The sequence below is a fragment of the Psammomys obesus genome, unplaced genomic scaffold (genome assembly GCF_907164565.1).
Source record: "Psammomys obesus unplaced genomic scaffold, mPsaObe1.curated_primary_1811, whole genome shotgun sequence".
Taxonomy (NCBI): Eukaryota; Metazoa; Chordata; class Mammalia; order Rodentia; family Muridae; genus Psammomys; species Psammomys obesus.
This window is the reverse complement of record NW_026585797.1, coordinates 16,255,640-16,272,696: the sequence shown is the minus strand read 5'-3', so window position 1 is coordinate 16,272,696 and position 17,057 is coordinate 16,255,640. Positions and strand designations below refer to the sequence as shown.

At 44.9% G+C, this 17,057-nt stretch overlaps 1 protein-coding gene across 2 annotated transcripts in view; it reads left to right on the top strand.

Moving 5' to 3' along the window:
• The window catches only part of Pde7b (phosphodiesterase 7B), a 302,172-nt gene that overhangs the window by 218,466 nt on the left and 66,649 nt on the right, over positions 1-17,057 (top strand). For both annotated transcript variants that reach the window (XM_055599417.1, XM_055599418.1), the window contains one exon: positions 6,256-6,339. In XM_055599417.1, coding sequence (XP_055455392.1) covers positions 6,256-6,339 — 84 coding nt within the window. The remainder of the gene's footprint in view (positions 1-6,255; positions 6,340-17,057) is intronic.

The following is a 17,057-nucleotide window of genomic DNA, read 5'->3' as shown; positions in this document are numbered from 1 at the left end:
GTGTGTGTGTGTGTGTGTGTGTGTGTGTGTGTGTGTGTGTGTGTGTGTGTGCGCGCGCGCGCGCGCGCGCGCATAGGCATGCACATGAGGCCGGGGGGGGGGGGGGGGGCCTTCTGGGTAATCCTCATGGAGTGTGGGAACACTGGGTCTCAGGGCTACATGGTCTAATGTGACTCAGCCACTTACCAGCTCTCAGGAAGGTCATTTTGGGGATCTCAGACATGTAAAGTGACCTGACAGCTATTGATACTTAGTGAATCATCCTAAGTCACAGGGTGGCAGGAGGAGGGACCTCAGAATATCGGATAGTAACCCACTTCCCTAAAACTAACTTATTACGTGCATATTGCATGCTATGTGCCGTCCTGAGCACTTTATATACAGCATATCTACCTAAAGAAACAAGCTTGGCTTTGGAGGGTCTGGCTTTGGTAGAGGCATCGCCCTTGGAAGATGGGCACAGTTGGCAAACATGGCCACAGAGTTGTCTTACTCAGGGCTTAGTCTCTGAGACACCGCTGCGGGCTATTTTCCTTCTCGGCCGTCTCCAGCAGACCTGTTCTGTGTGTGTTCTCTTAAGTTCTTTACCAGTTCCTTGGAATCCTCTGTACACATTCCTGCTACTTCCTTTTCAACATTTTTTTTTTAATTAGACTCCTGTATTCTTAGGGACTGGAACTATTTTTTTTCTCGTATTTTCCTCTGAAACACTATCAAGTGGAAAATAAGGGTAGTCCCTGTTGCTACTAGTCTGGGTAAAAACCTGCCTTACCTGCTCTGGAAACTAAATATGCTGTTGATACATTTACTTTCACAGCATTCAAGCCCCAAAATACACATTTGTCACCAGGCATTTGATAACCCTAAGCTAAGGTTGCAGAGTGTATTGTTTGATAATATTGTTCTTTCTTTTATGCATCCAAACAAATTGTTTTGCTTCTGTCAAAAGCCTGGTTTCTGGACAACTAACGGCCAGTTTCTCTTTGCTATATAAATGTTTTCCAACAATGACCCAGAAATGCACAGCTACTGAAACAGAGCCACCGACAAACTAGGCTCCTTCTACTCAGCCAGTCTGACAGACAGTCTTCTGTGATCAGAAAGCCTGCCTCACTCAAAAAGCCTGAAGCCTGAGCTGAGCATGATGGTACATGCCTGTAAACCCAGTAGTGTGGAGGACGAGGCAGGGGCATCCTGAGTTTGAGGCCCTCATGGATCACATGTGAATTCTAGGCCAACCTGCGCTACATAATGAGACCCTATTTCAAACAAGAGTGGAAGAGTGAAATTCTCTGAGGAAAATTTGGGTCTAGTCAGCCCCGCTGGTTCTCTCATGGAAAACAACACTAACAGACAATATAGCTGCCTGAGGTACATACACAGACTGTTTATGCTGTCCCATAAGTCAACAGATGAAGAAACTTCCCTTTGTTAAGCCAGTTAGGTGTCTGAGGGGAACACGTCCTTCCCCCGTCCCCCCCCCACACACATAATATTTTTACTGGTTATTTGGAAATTTTATACAATGCACCTCTTTCACACTTGCTCTTCATTCTCCCAAGTCCATCCTTCCACCCTTATACCCTACACACACACACACACACACAAAAAAAAAAAAAAAAAAAAAAAGACTGTAATATTCCAAGTGCAGTTTGTGTTCCTATAGCCCTCTAGGGCTTGGTCACTCTCCCAGTGGCTAGCCCCTGAAAGACCTTTAGTAAACAACCCTGCAGTGGAAGGCAGGGAGCGTGCTGAGAGCCCGGGTCTGAGGTATGGGACTGGTTCTCTCTGTCTTTGCTTTACAAGGAACAGCAGTGACGTGACTCACTAACAGGCTCAAGGGAATGGCTGTCTACAGAGCTTCGCTCTCTCCACCATGTTTGGCTGGCTTGAGGGTTTCGTGTTTTGATGCCACTACCGCCTTCTTCAGGTTCATCTCTGACGGCCCTACCGTGAACTCCCGACCGTAATCGTTCTCACCGCCCTCCTTCTCCTCAGATATCACAAGAACACAGCAGCTGTTGCTCATGCCCTTCCCTAGGTCCTCTGCTCACCCCAAAATGACCTTGGAACCACCCGATGGGGCAGGAGGCTGGTTCTTGTCAAGTGGCCCATGTTTCAGCCACTGTAAGTTGTCATCACTGTCAGTGTCTCCACGTTCTGCCTGTTACATAAGAGGCCACATCGCCGTCTGCTCCCTCGTGCAGGCTCTTATTAAACAGACACCGTGTGAGAGGCCAAGTGGGCAAGAGGTCCGTCCGGAGCTATGTCCCCTGGGGGAGTCGGAGACTGTCTCTGGGTCTTGGCTCCCGGAATGACTCAGCTCAGCTCTTTGCCTGCGTCTGCAGCCTTCGGGACCAAGGACGACATGTTATGCTTTCAGCTCCAAAGGAGCAAAAGAGCAGCAGTCCTTTCAAAAGAAGAATTCCCTTGCTGTTTGCTTCCTTTTGGAACACAATAAGAACAGACTGAGGACACAACTCGGAGCTGTCAGCGCTTCCTCCCAGCTTCCACCGCACCTTTCCTTTGCCAGGAAAAAAGAGCTGCTGAAGTTAAACAAGGGCTTAATGAATAGTCAAAATAATTGTTTAGCTTGGATATAAGGCCCTGAGTAGTCTGACGGCTGCCCGGACCAGGGGCCAGTGAGAACACTGCTACAAGAACGCTGTCACTTGTTCTCTCCTGAAGCCCAGTGGCCTCAGCTCTCCCGAGGACATCTTTACTCCAGTATTTCTCTTCTCACCAGCATACTGTTCAACACCAGAGGGGCTTCTGGAAGCAGAAATAATGAAACATAACATAGATAAGTGTATGTGTTTAAAATATCCATCTTCCTCCAACAGCAAGAAGGCCCATAATAGGGCATGCCCAGTTTATTTTTATTCAGATTCATGTTTAAAAATCTTTCTAAGATATAGGCTTCCTCTTGCCTTACTAGTACTTATAACATGGCTTAATCTTCTATAAAAACTCATTTTAACATGGCTTAATACTCTCTAAAAACTATCATTTAATACCCCCCCCCAAGGACTAGCAAGAGGGTTTAAGGTCCATCAACTCAAATAGCAAGCCTGAAAACTCAGAGTAAACCCAAGGCATGATAACAATAGGTCAACAAAGCTACAAACCCAGTCAGCTTCATAGGAACACCTACTGTCTTAGTTAGGGTTTCTACCGCTGCAGTGAAAATACTACGACCAAAAAAACAAGTTGGGGAGGAAAGGGTTTATTTGGCTTACACTTCCACATTGCTGTTACTCATTGAAGGAAGTCAGGACAGGAACTCAAACAGGGCAGGAACCTGGAGGTTCCTGGAGGCAAAAGCTGCAGCAGAGACTGTAGAGAGGTGCTACTTACTGGCTTGCTTCCCATGGCTTACCCAACCTGCTTTCTTATAGAACCCAGGACCACCCTCCCAGGGATGCCTGAGCCCTTCCCCAGCAATTACCAATTTAAAATATATATATATATATTACAGTTGTATCTTATGGAAACATTTTCTCAATTGAGGTTCCCTCCTTTCAAGACAAGTAGTGTGTGTGTCAAGTTGACATAAGACTAGACAATACATCTATGCATCAACACTTTTAAAATATTTTTTGAAATTAAAATATAATTATGTCATTTCCCCCTTTCATTTTCTCCCTCCAAATCTTCCCATGTGCCCCACCTCAAGTTCATGGCCTGTTTCTTCACTCTCTGTTGCTACACTCACTCTTTCTCTCTCTTTCTTTCTCTCTCTTTCTCTCCTACATATAGAAACACAACCTGCTTAGTCCACATAATGTTGGTTGTTCGTATAATCTCGGGGATGATTTCTCTGCATTGGAAGAACAGCTCAGGGGCTCTTCCATGGGGAAGATGATGTCTTCTGCTCTCAGCATTCCTTGGTTGCATGTAGTTCTTTGTCCAGTGTAGAGGCCCAGTTACTGATCCCCCTCCCGTGCTCACATGGCTATTGGTGTCATCCTTGACCAGGTCTGTTTAGGCAGCCATGTTGATGAGACTGCCTGTGAGTAGCTTCTCTACCAATTCTAAGAGATGAAATCTCATGGCACACTCCTGCCCCTCTGGCGCGTACGCTCTTTCCGCCCCTTCTTTTGCCGTGATCCCTCAGCCCTGCTGGGTGCAGGAGTTGTGCTGCAGACACAACAGCTGGGTTGGTCATCACATGGCCACCTGTTCCCTGCATTTTGATTGGTTGTTGTCTAGATCTTTAAAGCATGTGTCAGCCATATGTCATAATGAGCTATAGGTTCATTTTCATCAGGCCTGGACGCATTTGTGGTACATACGCCATCTTTTTCTCTGTGGCTACTAGAAGTCCAAATTCCCCAGTGTAGGGATCTGAGATCTCCTTTTTGTTTCATTTGGAAAATCGAGTCCATGAGCTGTTAGATGAGGTGTTGAGAGAGCCCTGCACATGAAGTGTAAGAACCTGGACTTAACACCAGCTCTGCCCGCTGCAAGAGCAAAGCACCATAGCCAGTGTTCTTCCTGGGAGCTTGTTAGGGGCCTGAGCCCTTTGCTGAGGCCCCAGGGGAAAGCACAGTGGTCTCTCTGAGCTACCCTATCTTCAGCTATAAAATAAGGAGTATAATAGTATTTCTCCTCACCAGCCTATAATAAACATCCAATGAAAGACACATGACAATGAATCCATTTAAAAAAAAAAAAAAGCTTTGTGAAATCGGAAGTATTACAAGTGTAGGTGTTCAAGGTAATACAATGGAGAAGAAACCTTTTACTTCGGAGTGGCCTTTCAGCTGTTCTCTGTGTGGGAGAGAGAGAGAGAGTTTGTGTGTTTTGTTACATGGGGCACTGCTACATAGCCCAGGCTGGCCGGTAAGTCCTGCCCCTCCTTGCTTCGGCCTCCTGACTATTGAGATGACATAGGCTGCACCACTAGGCTCAGCAAATAACTCTCACATCTTCAAGCTGACTTCTCATCTCCTCCTTCGTCCTTTGACTTTGCATTTTCTGGTTTAAAAATTATCTTTTCTTTTTTTCAGTCTTTAGTCCCTAAATTATAAAAATCTCCAACACCAGAAACACAATGAAATGTCAGATTACTCAAAACAGGACACAGGAGGCAGTACTGTAAAGTAGAAACAGAGACTGTTCCTAGTGCTCCTGGTTGTACTCTATAACCCCAGGTCCAGCATGCCAGGTGGCAGTGGGGCTTTCACCAGGTCTGGCTAACCCCAAAGATCAGAGCACACAGCCCCTCCTCTCTGCTTCCAGGCTGAGAATGTTTGCTAGCAGGTCTGGGGAAAATGGCTCACGGGAGGTGGCCAGTTGTTCCTGGAATTGATGATTCTAGAACCTGCCCTGGCTCGGCTCTTCCAGAAGGACGTCCCAGCTCATGGATTTCTGCATCTCCTGGGAGTCCACAAGATGTGAAATAACAAAGCTCAATGGAAAAATGCAGATCACATAATGTGCACGGACCCTGCTTTGCAGGATCCTGGGAGAAGGCAGGCCAAGAGCCACGGCCAAGCAGCCAGTGTCATGTCAGACGCAGGCACTTTGAAGCAATCCTTTCCATTTGAAGAGACACCTGAGGCAGAGAGAAATATGCTTCCCAAGATATCACCGGGAGCAAACATCCAGACGAGGTCTTTTCAGGCCTGCTTCATTCCCGTGTCCACTGTGTCCTCTCTACTTGCTGTCCTCCCTGGGGTGGGAAGGCCGGACATACACACCGGAAAGGGATATGAAGGCAGCCACTGGAAGGCGTTGCAAAGAGGTTACGTACTGGAAAAACTGCGGACTATCATGAGAGCAAGGGTAGCTAGGAGTCTAAAACACTTCCTGAGCTGGGCTGACAGGTTTTAATATTCACCCATAACACAACCTAGGGGCAAAGAAAGTGGACACCATCAGAAAACAACGCCTTAGGCCATAACATCTGGTAAGGGAGGAGCTACAACCCCAGAATGCCATCCATCCTCCCGGGGCCAGCTGCTCCACCTCTACAGCCCCTCGGAAGTGTACGATGATGATGGAAACCTTTGCAGTCTGTTGACATTTTCAGACCAGGTAGATACAAGAGAGCGGTGGTCCATTTGATACAGTCCTAGCGGACAGTCATGCTCGGCATTAATTAAGCCCTTCCCACCTAGCACTCTCTTCGGTCTTTCTAATATCTTGTGTTGTTTCCGCTGACATAACTGGTTAGGGGGATTTGCTGAAGAAAAGCGAATATGCTTGGCAAACGCCTTCAAACATTTGTTTGGATTTTCTGTTTTCCAGGAGATGTACGATTAAGGGGTCAGACGGGGGTTGCTGCCGAACGCCGCGGCTCCTACCCATTCATTGACTTCCGTCTACTTAACAGTGAGTAACCGAGATTCCTGCAAAGGAACAAATGCTTTCTCTGGGGGAAAAAATATATATATTTCCCTGTGAACTTCAAAACCTTTTGAGGCCAGCCTTCCTTCCTCTATCTCTGTCCCCTCAACTGGAACTTAAAACTCTCAAGTTCCTCGTGTGGGAGGAACGCTGAGCTCGGCCCCAGGTCTCCCCCTGGACATGGTGAGGCACACCTTTAACCCAACACTATCTATACCTTCTTCTAGTGCCCCCTTCTGGCGTGCAGGTGCATATGCAGGTAGAGCACTCATACCTTAAATAAATAAATAAAAATCTTCTTTTAAAAAAAGTCACAGGTAAGTGCACTGGCAGCTGCCCTCAGACGCCCCCATGAACTCTCTCTGCTCAGTCTCTGCAAACCCGAGGGAAATCCTTCCTGTCCATACTGGTGCTGCCTCCTCCGTGATGGCGTTGGTAGCACACCACATGCTATTTCTCCTTCCATTGCTACTTGATCTTACGTTCTCAGGAAATCCAAGCCAGTGGCCAGTTGTTTCTCCAGATTTCCTATCTTCTATCGTGGTGACCTGTCACCTAGGACTTACGGTAGAGGGAAGGAGGCACCAATAATAAATTTCAGAGTTTGCCCCAAGGTTTTTGCTGCTTGGTTCTCATATCACTACCCGTCTATAAATTTCAAAGTTTTGGATGGTATCCACAGAATATTACTTTCCTTTGACATAAGCGAGTGCCACATGGGAGGTAATTTGACTCACCCCAATCCCTGGAAAAGACTAGGAAAGTTTAGACTTTGCTATTTCTGATCCTTAGATCCTTAAAAGGCCAGTAGAAGATAGATGGACGTGTTTGCATTTCTCCTCCCATTGTTCTGTGTCTGTTTTTTCAGCTTTTCTAAGGATGTAGAAATAGCATAACCTTTTAAATACTTTTTCAATAGTGTTTGTTGTCAAACAAACACTTAAAAAAAACACACACCTTTTAAAACTCAGCACTGTGCAGCCTCTAGACCAATGCAGTGTAGATGCAGCCTGTGGGAACTCTGACCTCGCCGTATGACCCCCATACAGACTGTCCAAATTCCTGTTGGAAGGCTTACTGCTGGCAAGGTCCTAACTGAAATGTCTGGGTCACCAAGCACGGGGTTCCACAGAGTAGGACATTGTTCATCTCCACCAGAGCCCTCCTACAGAGCCATGGGGAGAAATTCCCCAACAAGCCTATTTTCAGCAATATTTAAGATGTCATTTCATGGGTTCTAATAGAACCCAAGAGCAAATGAGGGAACGAGAAGGAGGTAGGTCTTTATGAGGTTCGGAATGATTCTTACTTCGACCCCAGGGCCGACAAGCATCATAGCTAATGTGGCAGCCTTTATAGTGGAAGATGGACTCGTTCGTTGTCTATATCGTAGGTATTTGCATGTGAAAAGCAGCTGAGCTTTAAGAAATCATTTGCTTTTGTTTTTAGTCTAAAAAACAAAACCTACATAGATATGTTTATAGGTTTTCTGTGGCCACCATTTCTATGCACTGCCCTTATGAGAACGGCTGCCACCCTCCCGGAGCCTCCTGGTGCCTGGGCCCTTCCTGGTCTCCACCTCCATTTCCCTGCACCTCATAGTCAGAACTGTCTATTCCTCCAGTAAAAATACTGGCCACTCACCCTGAAATTCCCTTTCCACTCTCCTCAGGACTCCATTCTGGATACTTCTTTTATCCTTTTTCTCTTCATATAACATACTGAGACAGTCCCAATATCCCTTCACTGTAGTTGGTTTTGTAAGTGGCTTCAGTTTCCCTGAATGTATATGTCCCTAAGAAAACTACAAAAGTCCTAAACTCAACAATTCTTTATAGTCTCTGGCTACTCAGTAACTACACAGTTGACTTACATTAAATAGTCCTCTGAAAAAGAGTGTATTAAGTAGCTGTAAATGTAAGCCATTCATCTGGCGCTTCCTCAGAAAATTAGGAATAGTGTTACCTCAAGATCCAGCTATACCACTCCTAGGCATATACTCAAAAGATGCCCCACCATTCAATAAGGACATTTGCTCAACTATGTTCATACCAGCTCTATTTGTAATAGCCAGAATCTGGAAACAACCTAGATGTCCCTCAACAGAAGAATGGATACAGAAAACATGGTACATTTACACAATGGAATACTACTCAGCAACAAAAAACAAGGAAATCATGAAATTTGCAGGCAAATGGTGGGAGCTAGAAAAGATCATCCTGAGTGAGGTAACTCAGAAGCAGAAAGATGCAAATGATATATACTCATTTATAAGTGGATATTAGCCATATAATATAAGATAAAATTTATAACCCTAAAGAAGCTAAACAACAAGGACCAGAGGGAAGATGCTTAATCCTCATTCAGGAGGGCAAACAGGATAGACATCGGAAGTAGGAGAAGACAAGTAATAGGACAGGAGCCTTCCACAGAAGACTTCTGAAAGACTCTACCCACCAGGGTATTGAAGGAGATACTGAGACTCATAGTCAAACTTTGGGCAGAGTGCCGGAATCCTTATGGAAGAAGAAGGAGATAGAGAGACCTAGAGGGGACAGGAGCTCCACAAGAACAACAACAGAGCCAAAATTCCTGGGCCCAAGGGGCCTGCAGAGACCGATACTCCAACCAAGGACCTTGCATGGAGAGGATCTAGACCCCCCTGTTCAAAAGAAGCCCATGAGCTGCTCAGTTTTCAAGTGGGTTCCCTAGTAAGGGGTATAGGGGCTGTCTCTGACATGAACTCAATAGCCGGTTCTTTGATCACTTCCCCCTGTGGAGTGCAGCCTTGCCAGGCCACAAAGGAAGATGATGCAGGCAGCCCTGATAAGACCTGATAAGCTAGGGTCAGATAGAAGGGGAGGAGGTCCTCCCCTATCAGAGGACTAGGGAAAGAACATAAGGGGAGAAGAGGAAGGGTGGGTAGGACTGGAAGGAGACAAGGGAGGGGCTGCTGCAGGGATACAAAGTGAATAAATTGTAATAAATAAATATATAAATAAAAAAAGTAACCAGTTCACACAACAGCACAGACAGGTCTGAGGATGCTATCCACCCCTCTAAAATGTCTGCATGCCAGAGGTGGGGCGTGAACCATTCTCATTGCTATGATCCATTTGCAGCTTTCTAGCTTGGTAAGTACAGCACCTTGTTGTCAGGCAGCAAGAGGGGTGCAGATGTCTCTGTAAAATTCAGTCACATAAAGCATATTATATGGATCATATTCCCACCACTTTATAAAGTCTGTCGTCTATTTAAGTCTCTTTCATCTCTTCATGCCCTCATTGAAGCTTTCTGAGTAATTAAAGATGCACTTTTTGCCTAAAGAGAAGCATTTTAGGACATTTTGGAAGTTTCTCCTAAAGCTTTGATTGTACCCACCAATTGCAATTGTACACAATAACCACTAAACTAGCTTAACATACTCTTTCCTTCTTTCTTCTTCTTCTTCTTCTTATTTCTTCTTCTCTCATATATTACATCCTGACTGCATTTTCCTCTCCCTCCTCTCTCCCAGTCCCTCCCTCTCCCCCTGCATCTTTTCTTCCCCATATCCACTCCTCCTCCATTTCCCTCACTTCTCTGGAAGCTATCAACCAAACACATTGTAACAAGTGACAAGAAACCCTCATTCCAAGGCTGAATGCAGCAACCCAGTAGGAGGAAAAGGGTCCCAAAAGCAGACAAAAGAGTCAGTGGCAGCCCCGGCTCACAATATTAGGAGTTCCATAAGAACACCAAGCTACACAACCATAGTATATATGTGTATATATATACAGAGGACCTAGGTCAGACCCATACAGGCTCCTTGATTGCCAGTTCAGTCTCTGTGAGCCTCTATGAGCTCTGCTTGGTTGATTCTGTGACCTGCGTTCCTGTGTTGTCCTTGACCCTTCTAGCTTCTACAATGCTTCCTTCCCTTCTTCTGCAGGATCCCAGCCTGATCCCTTCTGCTCCCATCCCCACCTACCCCCAGTGCACCCACAAAAATCTATTCTTTTCCTCCTTCCCAGGGAGATACATGTGCCTCACCCCTTGAGCCCTCCTTGTTACTCACCCTCTTTGGGTCTGTGGCTTGTAGCATGATCATCCTTGACTTACAGTTAATATCCACGTATAAATGAATGCACACCATACTTTTCTTTCTGGGCCTGGGTTACCTCACTCAGGATGCCTCAAGACCCCAGCCATACCACTCCTGGGCATATGGCCAAAGGATGCTCCATCCTACCACAGGGCACTTGCTCAGCTATGTTCACAGGAGCTTTATTCATTACAGTCAGAAGCTGTAAACAACCTACATGTCCCTCAGCAGAAGAATGAATAAAGAAAATGTGAAAATGATATGAAATTTGCAGGCAAATGGATGGAAGTAGAAAACATTCTTTATTTAATGTATATGCTTTATATGAGTATGTGTGTACCTCTCTCTCTCTCTCTCTCTCTCTCTCTCTGTGTGTGTGTGTGTGTGTGTGTGTGCGTGTGTGTGTGTGTAGACCAGAGGTCATTCTCAATTGTGCCCCACTTTTTTAGATAGTCTCTCTCTCACTTAGAGTCTCCCCCACTTATTTCCTGACTAGGCTAGGCTAACAGGTCAGCATGCCCCTGTAATCTCTTATGTCTGCCTCCTCAGCCTTAGGATTACAGGCAGGCACTACTATCCTTGGAATTTTTTTTTAGGGGTGCTGGGACTCATACTCAGATCCTAGCACTTGAAAGGTGAAGACAGGCAGATCTCTGTGAGTTCAATGCCAGCCTGGTCTACATAGGAAGTTCCAGATTTGTGAGGACTACACAGTGAGAACGTGTTCCAAAAAATAAGAAAGGCAGGTTCTCACGCATTCGTGACAAGCACTTTACCTACTGAGCCATCTCCTCAGGCTCTTGCATTGCTTACTTTGTGTCCATTTCTTTAAAGGATAAACACAGACCCACAACCATTTTACTCAAATGAGTACAGTGTTGCTCCCCCAAAAAAGAATCTTATGTAAACCTTAAAAATAAATCGTTTATAAATTGTAACTTAAAGACAAATTCAATGTCGGGAAAAAAAACAAGTCACTAAAAACCCTATTCCTCAGCTTGCATTTCTGCAGCCTCTCTAATAAGATCCTTAATGGGTCTCACACAACTACCATTCCCTACCCACAGTGCTTTGGCTGTTTCTCTTTTACTACCTATTTAAACCTCTGGCCTATGTATAAGCCAAAAAAAAAAAAGTGTATTGAATAGGAAGGCCCATTTCCACACTGTTATTAGTCACAGCTCCAACCACAGCAGGCAGAGGACATCATGCCGCCATGACCATTCTCTAATAGGCCACCTCAGTCTGCTGTGGTGCTACACCAGTAGTCACCTACAGCAAAGTCCACATGACTCACAAAGCCAAACTTGCCTGCTGCGGGGCTCTCCATAGGGAAAAGGTGCCAATCCTACTGTAGATTGTTTTAAGCAGACTTACAAGGGTTTTTTGACATCTTGATAGACACATTCAGTCCAGTGTATTTTCCTTTGCTATTGCCAGTTTCTTTCCATTTTCTGGAACCATCCTCTACTTTTAAGAGTAGACTTGACATTGACAAAATTGACACACAAAGATGCAGAAACAGAAAGCAAGCCCTTATTGATCTGATACACACATTCTTCTGGGGGGAAAAAATCCCTTTCCATGCACAGGGAGGAAGGCATGTCCCTCCCTAACCCACAGTCCTATTGCCTATGTAAATAAGGTGGTTAAACACCTGATTTGTCTTTCCTTGTCCCAATTTGCATTTTTTTTGTCTGAGAATCTTAGTAATTACAGTATCTTCCCTTCCAGTTTGTTCTGGTCTGAAGACCAAATTACTGACCAGTCAATTTTAAACGTTTGCCCACAAAAGAATACTCCATACAACGCCACTCAAACATGTCATGTAAGAATGAGGTGATGGATCAGTGGCTAGGCGCACACGCTGCTCTCACAGAGGACCCAGCGTGCGTGTCGGGCTGCTCCCTGACACTTCGGACTCCGACTCAGAGATCTAACACCACCTTCTGGTACCCACACTTGTGCACATGTCCTTACACACATACATGCACACACATACATGTCATTAAAAGTAACAGGAATACGTCAAAAACAAATGTATTATGCACTTGAAAATCACTGAGAGAATAAGCTTAAAGTGTTTGGCACGCAGACAAATCAGTGTGCAATGCAGATTTGGACTGGCCTCATTTAGCCATCCCACAGTCTATGTTTAATTCAAATCATCGTCTTGTACCACATAAACTTACATTTTGCGAATCATGATAATAATAATAATCAGCAATAATAGAGTATAGTATTCCTGGAATAAAGTCTCAAACTCTTCCTCATAAGAGATTATCCAGATTAGTGGAAATAGTTGTGACAAAAGCATTTGTTTCTTGTTTTCATATCCATGAGTAGAAGGGATACATCTGTCTGAGTCTCTAGAAGTTTCTCTTGGAAAGTAGCAGGAAATGGAGTCTCTAGCCATTGTGTGGGACGAGGGAAGCATGGGTCTTTAAAGAAGAGATATCTTTACACCTGAGCATGGAGGGGAGAACAGAGCAAGACAAGAGGGAGGCAATTATTTTTATGCCCAGGGAAGAGCTAAAACACCGAACTGTAGGAGGGTGGAGCAGAGGAAATGTAACAGCTCTATTATCCAAAGCCGACTTCCTGCGGATGGATTTCATTTACCAGCTCTGTTGAAGGGAGAACAGGAGAGAAAAACCTGTGTTCAAAGACACCAGCAGAGAGGGGACAGTGGCTGAGGAATCACAATCTCGGGAGAGGAGGCAGCTTCCTGCTCCAGCAGCCCTCGCACAGCTCTGCCTCCTGATTTAATACAATCAGTACCCTGAGTGGATAATGACTAGGTTGAGATGTTCCCGTGGCAACCATCTCAGAGCAACACGATGTGACTTCCACACTGGCTCTATGGAGGAAATGCCATGCAAAGAAAGCATTCCCGGGATGGGGCCATTGGAGAGCCCAGAACTCTTGCTTCTACGGAGCTTTCGGAGCACGCTTTGCCGCCACCAGACAGTCTGGTGTTCCAAACCCGGCGCTCAGCAGCAGTAGGATAATTGCTTGTTTGGCTTTTTCCTCCTGTTGATTTGCTAATCTTGATCTTAAACTCTCTTCCTCGGGATTTGCTTCTCCAGGCTGGGCCATTTTAACTGCACAGTCGTGAGGTCATAATTTTAATAGAGTTACAAAAGTAGATGCTTATTATTTCCAAAGGAGAGCCAAAATACACCTATATGTGTGTGTGTGTGTATATATATATATATATATATGTATATATATATATATATACTATTTTATTTTAAAAAATTATCCAGATACTCAAATGCTTACAAAACAAAACTGTGGTGTGACATCCTGCGGCCACTCTCTCACTGACCTGTAAAATAGTTCACCGAAGGACCGTTAGGCAAAGGCCACCAACCATGTTAGAAACCCTCTGTTGTTAAGTTATTCCCACCCCGTCCCCTTGTAAAGCCAGAAAGGCAGTTTGCCTGCAAAGCCCAGTGTCTAAGAGAATTTCCATCAGGTGCTGACAGCCTTGTAGTAATCTTGTCAAAGATACCCTTTGATGTCACCTATGAGAGCCACACACTAAAATGTCGCTGTAAAGGCAGTGTCGCTGGGAGGATGCAGGCTTACTCCATCCCAGCTCACTGCTCCCCAGCAGAGAAGGGAGGCCTGAAATGTGCCTCCTGGAGGCTTCTCACACTTGGGAGTGCCAAGTTAACACCCCACAATTTCTAAGTTCAATATTGACCTTCCTCCAGAAGAGAGGTGGGGCTCTGGTTGTGGTTGTGGTACTTCCTGGCTGAGCTGGCTGGTGCTTCGTGATGGGCACTCAGGGCTTCTGGCCACACACTCCCCAGCTCTTCAGCTGCGGAAGTGCCAGACCAGGAGAATGGTTAGCCGCCAAAGTGCCACTTTGTGGTGGAAGACGGAGCTGACAGAGCCCCGGGTATCTCATTCCTTCCCCCTCATTGTTCCATCAGTGCAGCATAGGAGGTGTCCTATGGTAGAGAGCACATCTGCAGAGACATATGCAATTAAATGTTGACATTTAGGATACCTAGGTCCTCCATGTGCATGTAATAAAACACATATATACAATAAGGCATGTATATATTGTATATGATTCAGAAGCATTACACACTCAAATAAAGAACTCTGTCTTGGGACATCACAAGAAGCTGAGGATGAAAAAGTGAACAGGGACTAAAGGGACAAAGAAGCAAAGAGGGGCTGCATGCTGAGGCCAGATTTTATTGCCATTATAAAATATGCTTTAAGACATAAAACCAGGAAATAGTTGCCGCAGATGAACTTGACTAAATGGAAGTGTTATTGAAAGTCAAGTTATTCAAGATAAAAGCAGAGAAGTCAGGGGGGAAAGTCATTCCAGATACCTACCGGTCACAGAAAAACCATCTTCAAAACCAAATGGTTTTCACCTTCTCAAGTGAGGACTGAGAAGCACAGTAGCCCTCTGTTAGCTGGGCTGACATCATTAAAGGTTCACTTTGTTATCTGAGTGAAGGAAAATAGAATATTGGATCTGGGAACCCAATATTTCCTCACAGCTATTATTCATTCATCTGACACACACAACGCCCACTCTTTGCTGAGAAGGATGAAATTGTGGCACAGCAACAAACGTAGGCCTGAGATAGCTTTTATATGATCGGTGGTTTCTGTCTCAGGCAGCAAGGATGGCTGAAATAAACAAAAATATATATCTGTATAATTCTTCTCAGAATGACAACAGATAGTGTCTCTGTCTAGAGATTCAGGAGGCTGAGGAAGAACCTGAACCATTACTTTTGTGCACAAAGAGCTAATCATCTTGTCACAAGGGCAAGCATACATTACATCAATGGCCGTGCAAATAAATAGGTAACCTAATAACCTCATTCTAAAATAACTGGCATAAAAATAAAGTGTCCTAAGCAAGAGAGGGAAACAGTGTGGACTTATGCCGAACCCTGGAACATATGGTTGGGTGTTAAGAAATGACCATAGATAAGATTGATCTGACAAACAGAGACTGGAGTCACTAAGAAAGGAGAAAGGCCTAGAATGAGCCTAGAAATGATGTTGACAAAGAGAAAGTGAACACCTGGGAATATCAAGATAAGGAGTTAAGCAAACAGGATGAGTAGAGCACCTCAAGGAAGAGCTTTAACATGATCGCAGCAGTCCCTGAAAATAACTGGCATCTGTATGTGGAAGAGGCGGTGAGTGAGAGGGAGAATCAGCTAGCAAAGAAGTCACAGTGAAAACAGGAGATTGTGTGTGGAAGCAGAAATACAACCTGAAGATGGTGAACAGGGGGAGTGCCGGGGGTGGTCTAGCCATCTTGAAAAACTGGAGGTAAGACATCAGTGAGAAACCCTGGGGAGAGATGGTGAGCTCAGGCAGGACCAGATGAGCGTGAAAGGAAGTAAAATGGATATGTCCAGGAAAGTGTTCAGGAATAAAGGAGAATGAGGCAGATGAGAAGCATCTTTAAGAACTTCCGCTGGGGGCTGGAGAGGTGGCTCACTAGGTAATAACACCTAAGCATGAGGTTCTGAGTCGGAATGCCCTGGGTCCACATCAAATTCCAGGCATGGCTGTGTACTCTGACATGGGATGGGGGTACAAATCCTGAGAGCTTGCTGGCCAGCCGGCAGAGCCAAACAGCAGCAAGCTTCCAAATTGCAGAGAGACCCTGTCCCAAGGTAATAAGGCCAAGAGTGATAGAAGACACTGAGGGTCATTCTCTAGCCTCCTCATGCACACACATGAGGGCACACACCCACATACTTGTGAACACACACACAGAATTTCTGCTACTTGGGAATCACTACCCATGAGTCATCTGGCAACAGCACATATCACAAAATCAGTGATTAGTTAGTTCAATGGCTACTATAAGTTCATGATTTAGAGAAGCATTATAAAACCATTGAATATATGTGTGCGTGTGTGTGTATCCACAAAATACACCAGCAATCAACTGTCCCCTAGATAGAAGCTACCTAGACATTCCTATTCAGACACGCTTTACCCCACTGTGTTGTGGACTCTGCTTTCCATCACACTTGCGTCCCATGCTCATAGCACAGAGAGATGCAGTTCTCACTGTACTTCATCTGGAGCAAAACTCACACCCACTTTGAGTATTTCTAGAATAACGCCTCCTTGAATTTCTTGAAACAGTGGCGTATAAAGGGAAGGAGAAGGAAGTTAGACTTATTTGGATGAAGTCACCTTATGAGTTATTGAGCTAGAAAGGCTTATTTGTTCAGTGAAATTAAATTCAACCTCCTACCCACAGTGGGCAGAGCTCATCTCTTGTGATTTCATCAATAAAAAAATAAAGGATTATCTCCTCCCATTACTTCCTCACTCTTCCAGTTTTGGAAGAGCTAAGAGATGTGCTGTAGTTGGTGGGTTCCCCATAGCTTTGCTTTTCTTCTCAGAGGGATGCATTTCTTCCACGTTCTTCCTTAGTTTGTCCAACTGGGACTTTCAGAAACAGCTAAAAGGAGTTGATACTTTTAAAAATGCATATGGTTCTTATTCTCCTATATACATGGACATGAGCAGCACCCTTTTTAAACAATGTTTTGAATTGCCAAACTAAGATGTAGGGGCTAGCCCAATCAACAAGATCTTGTTTTCG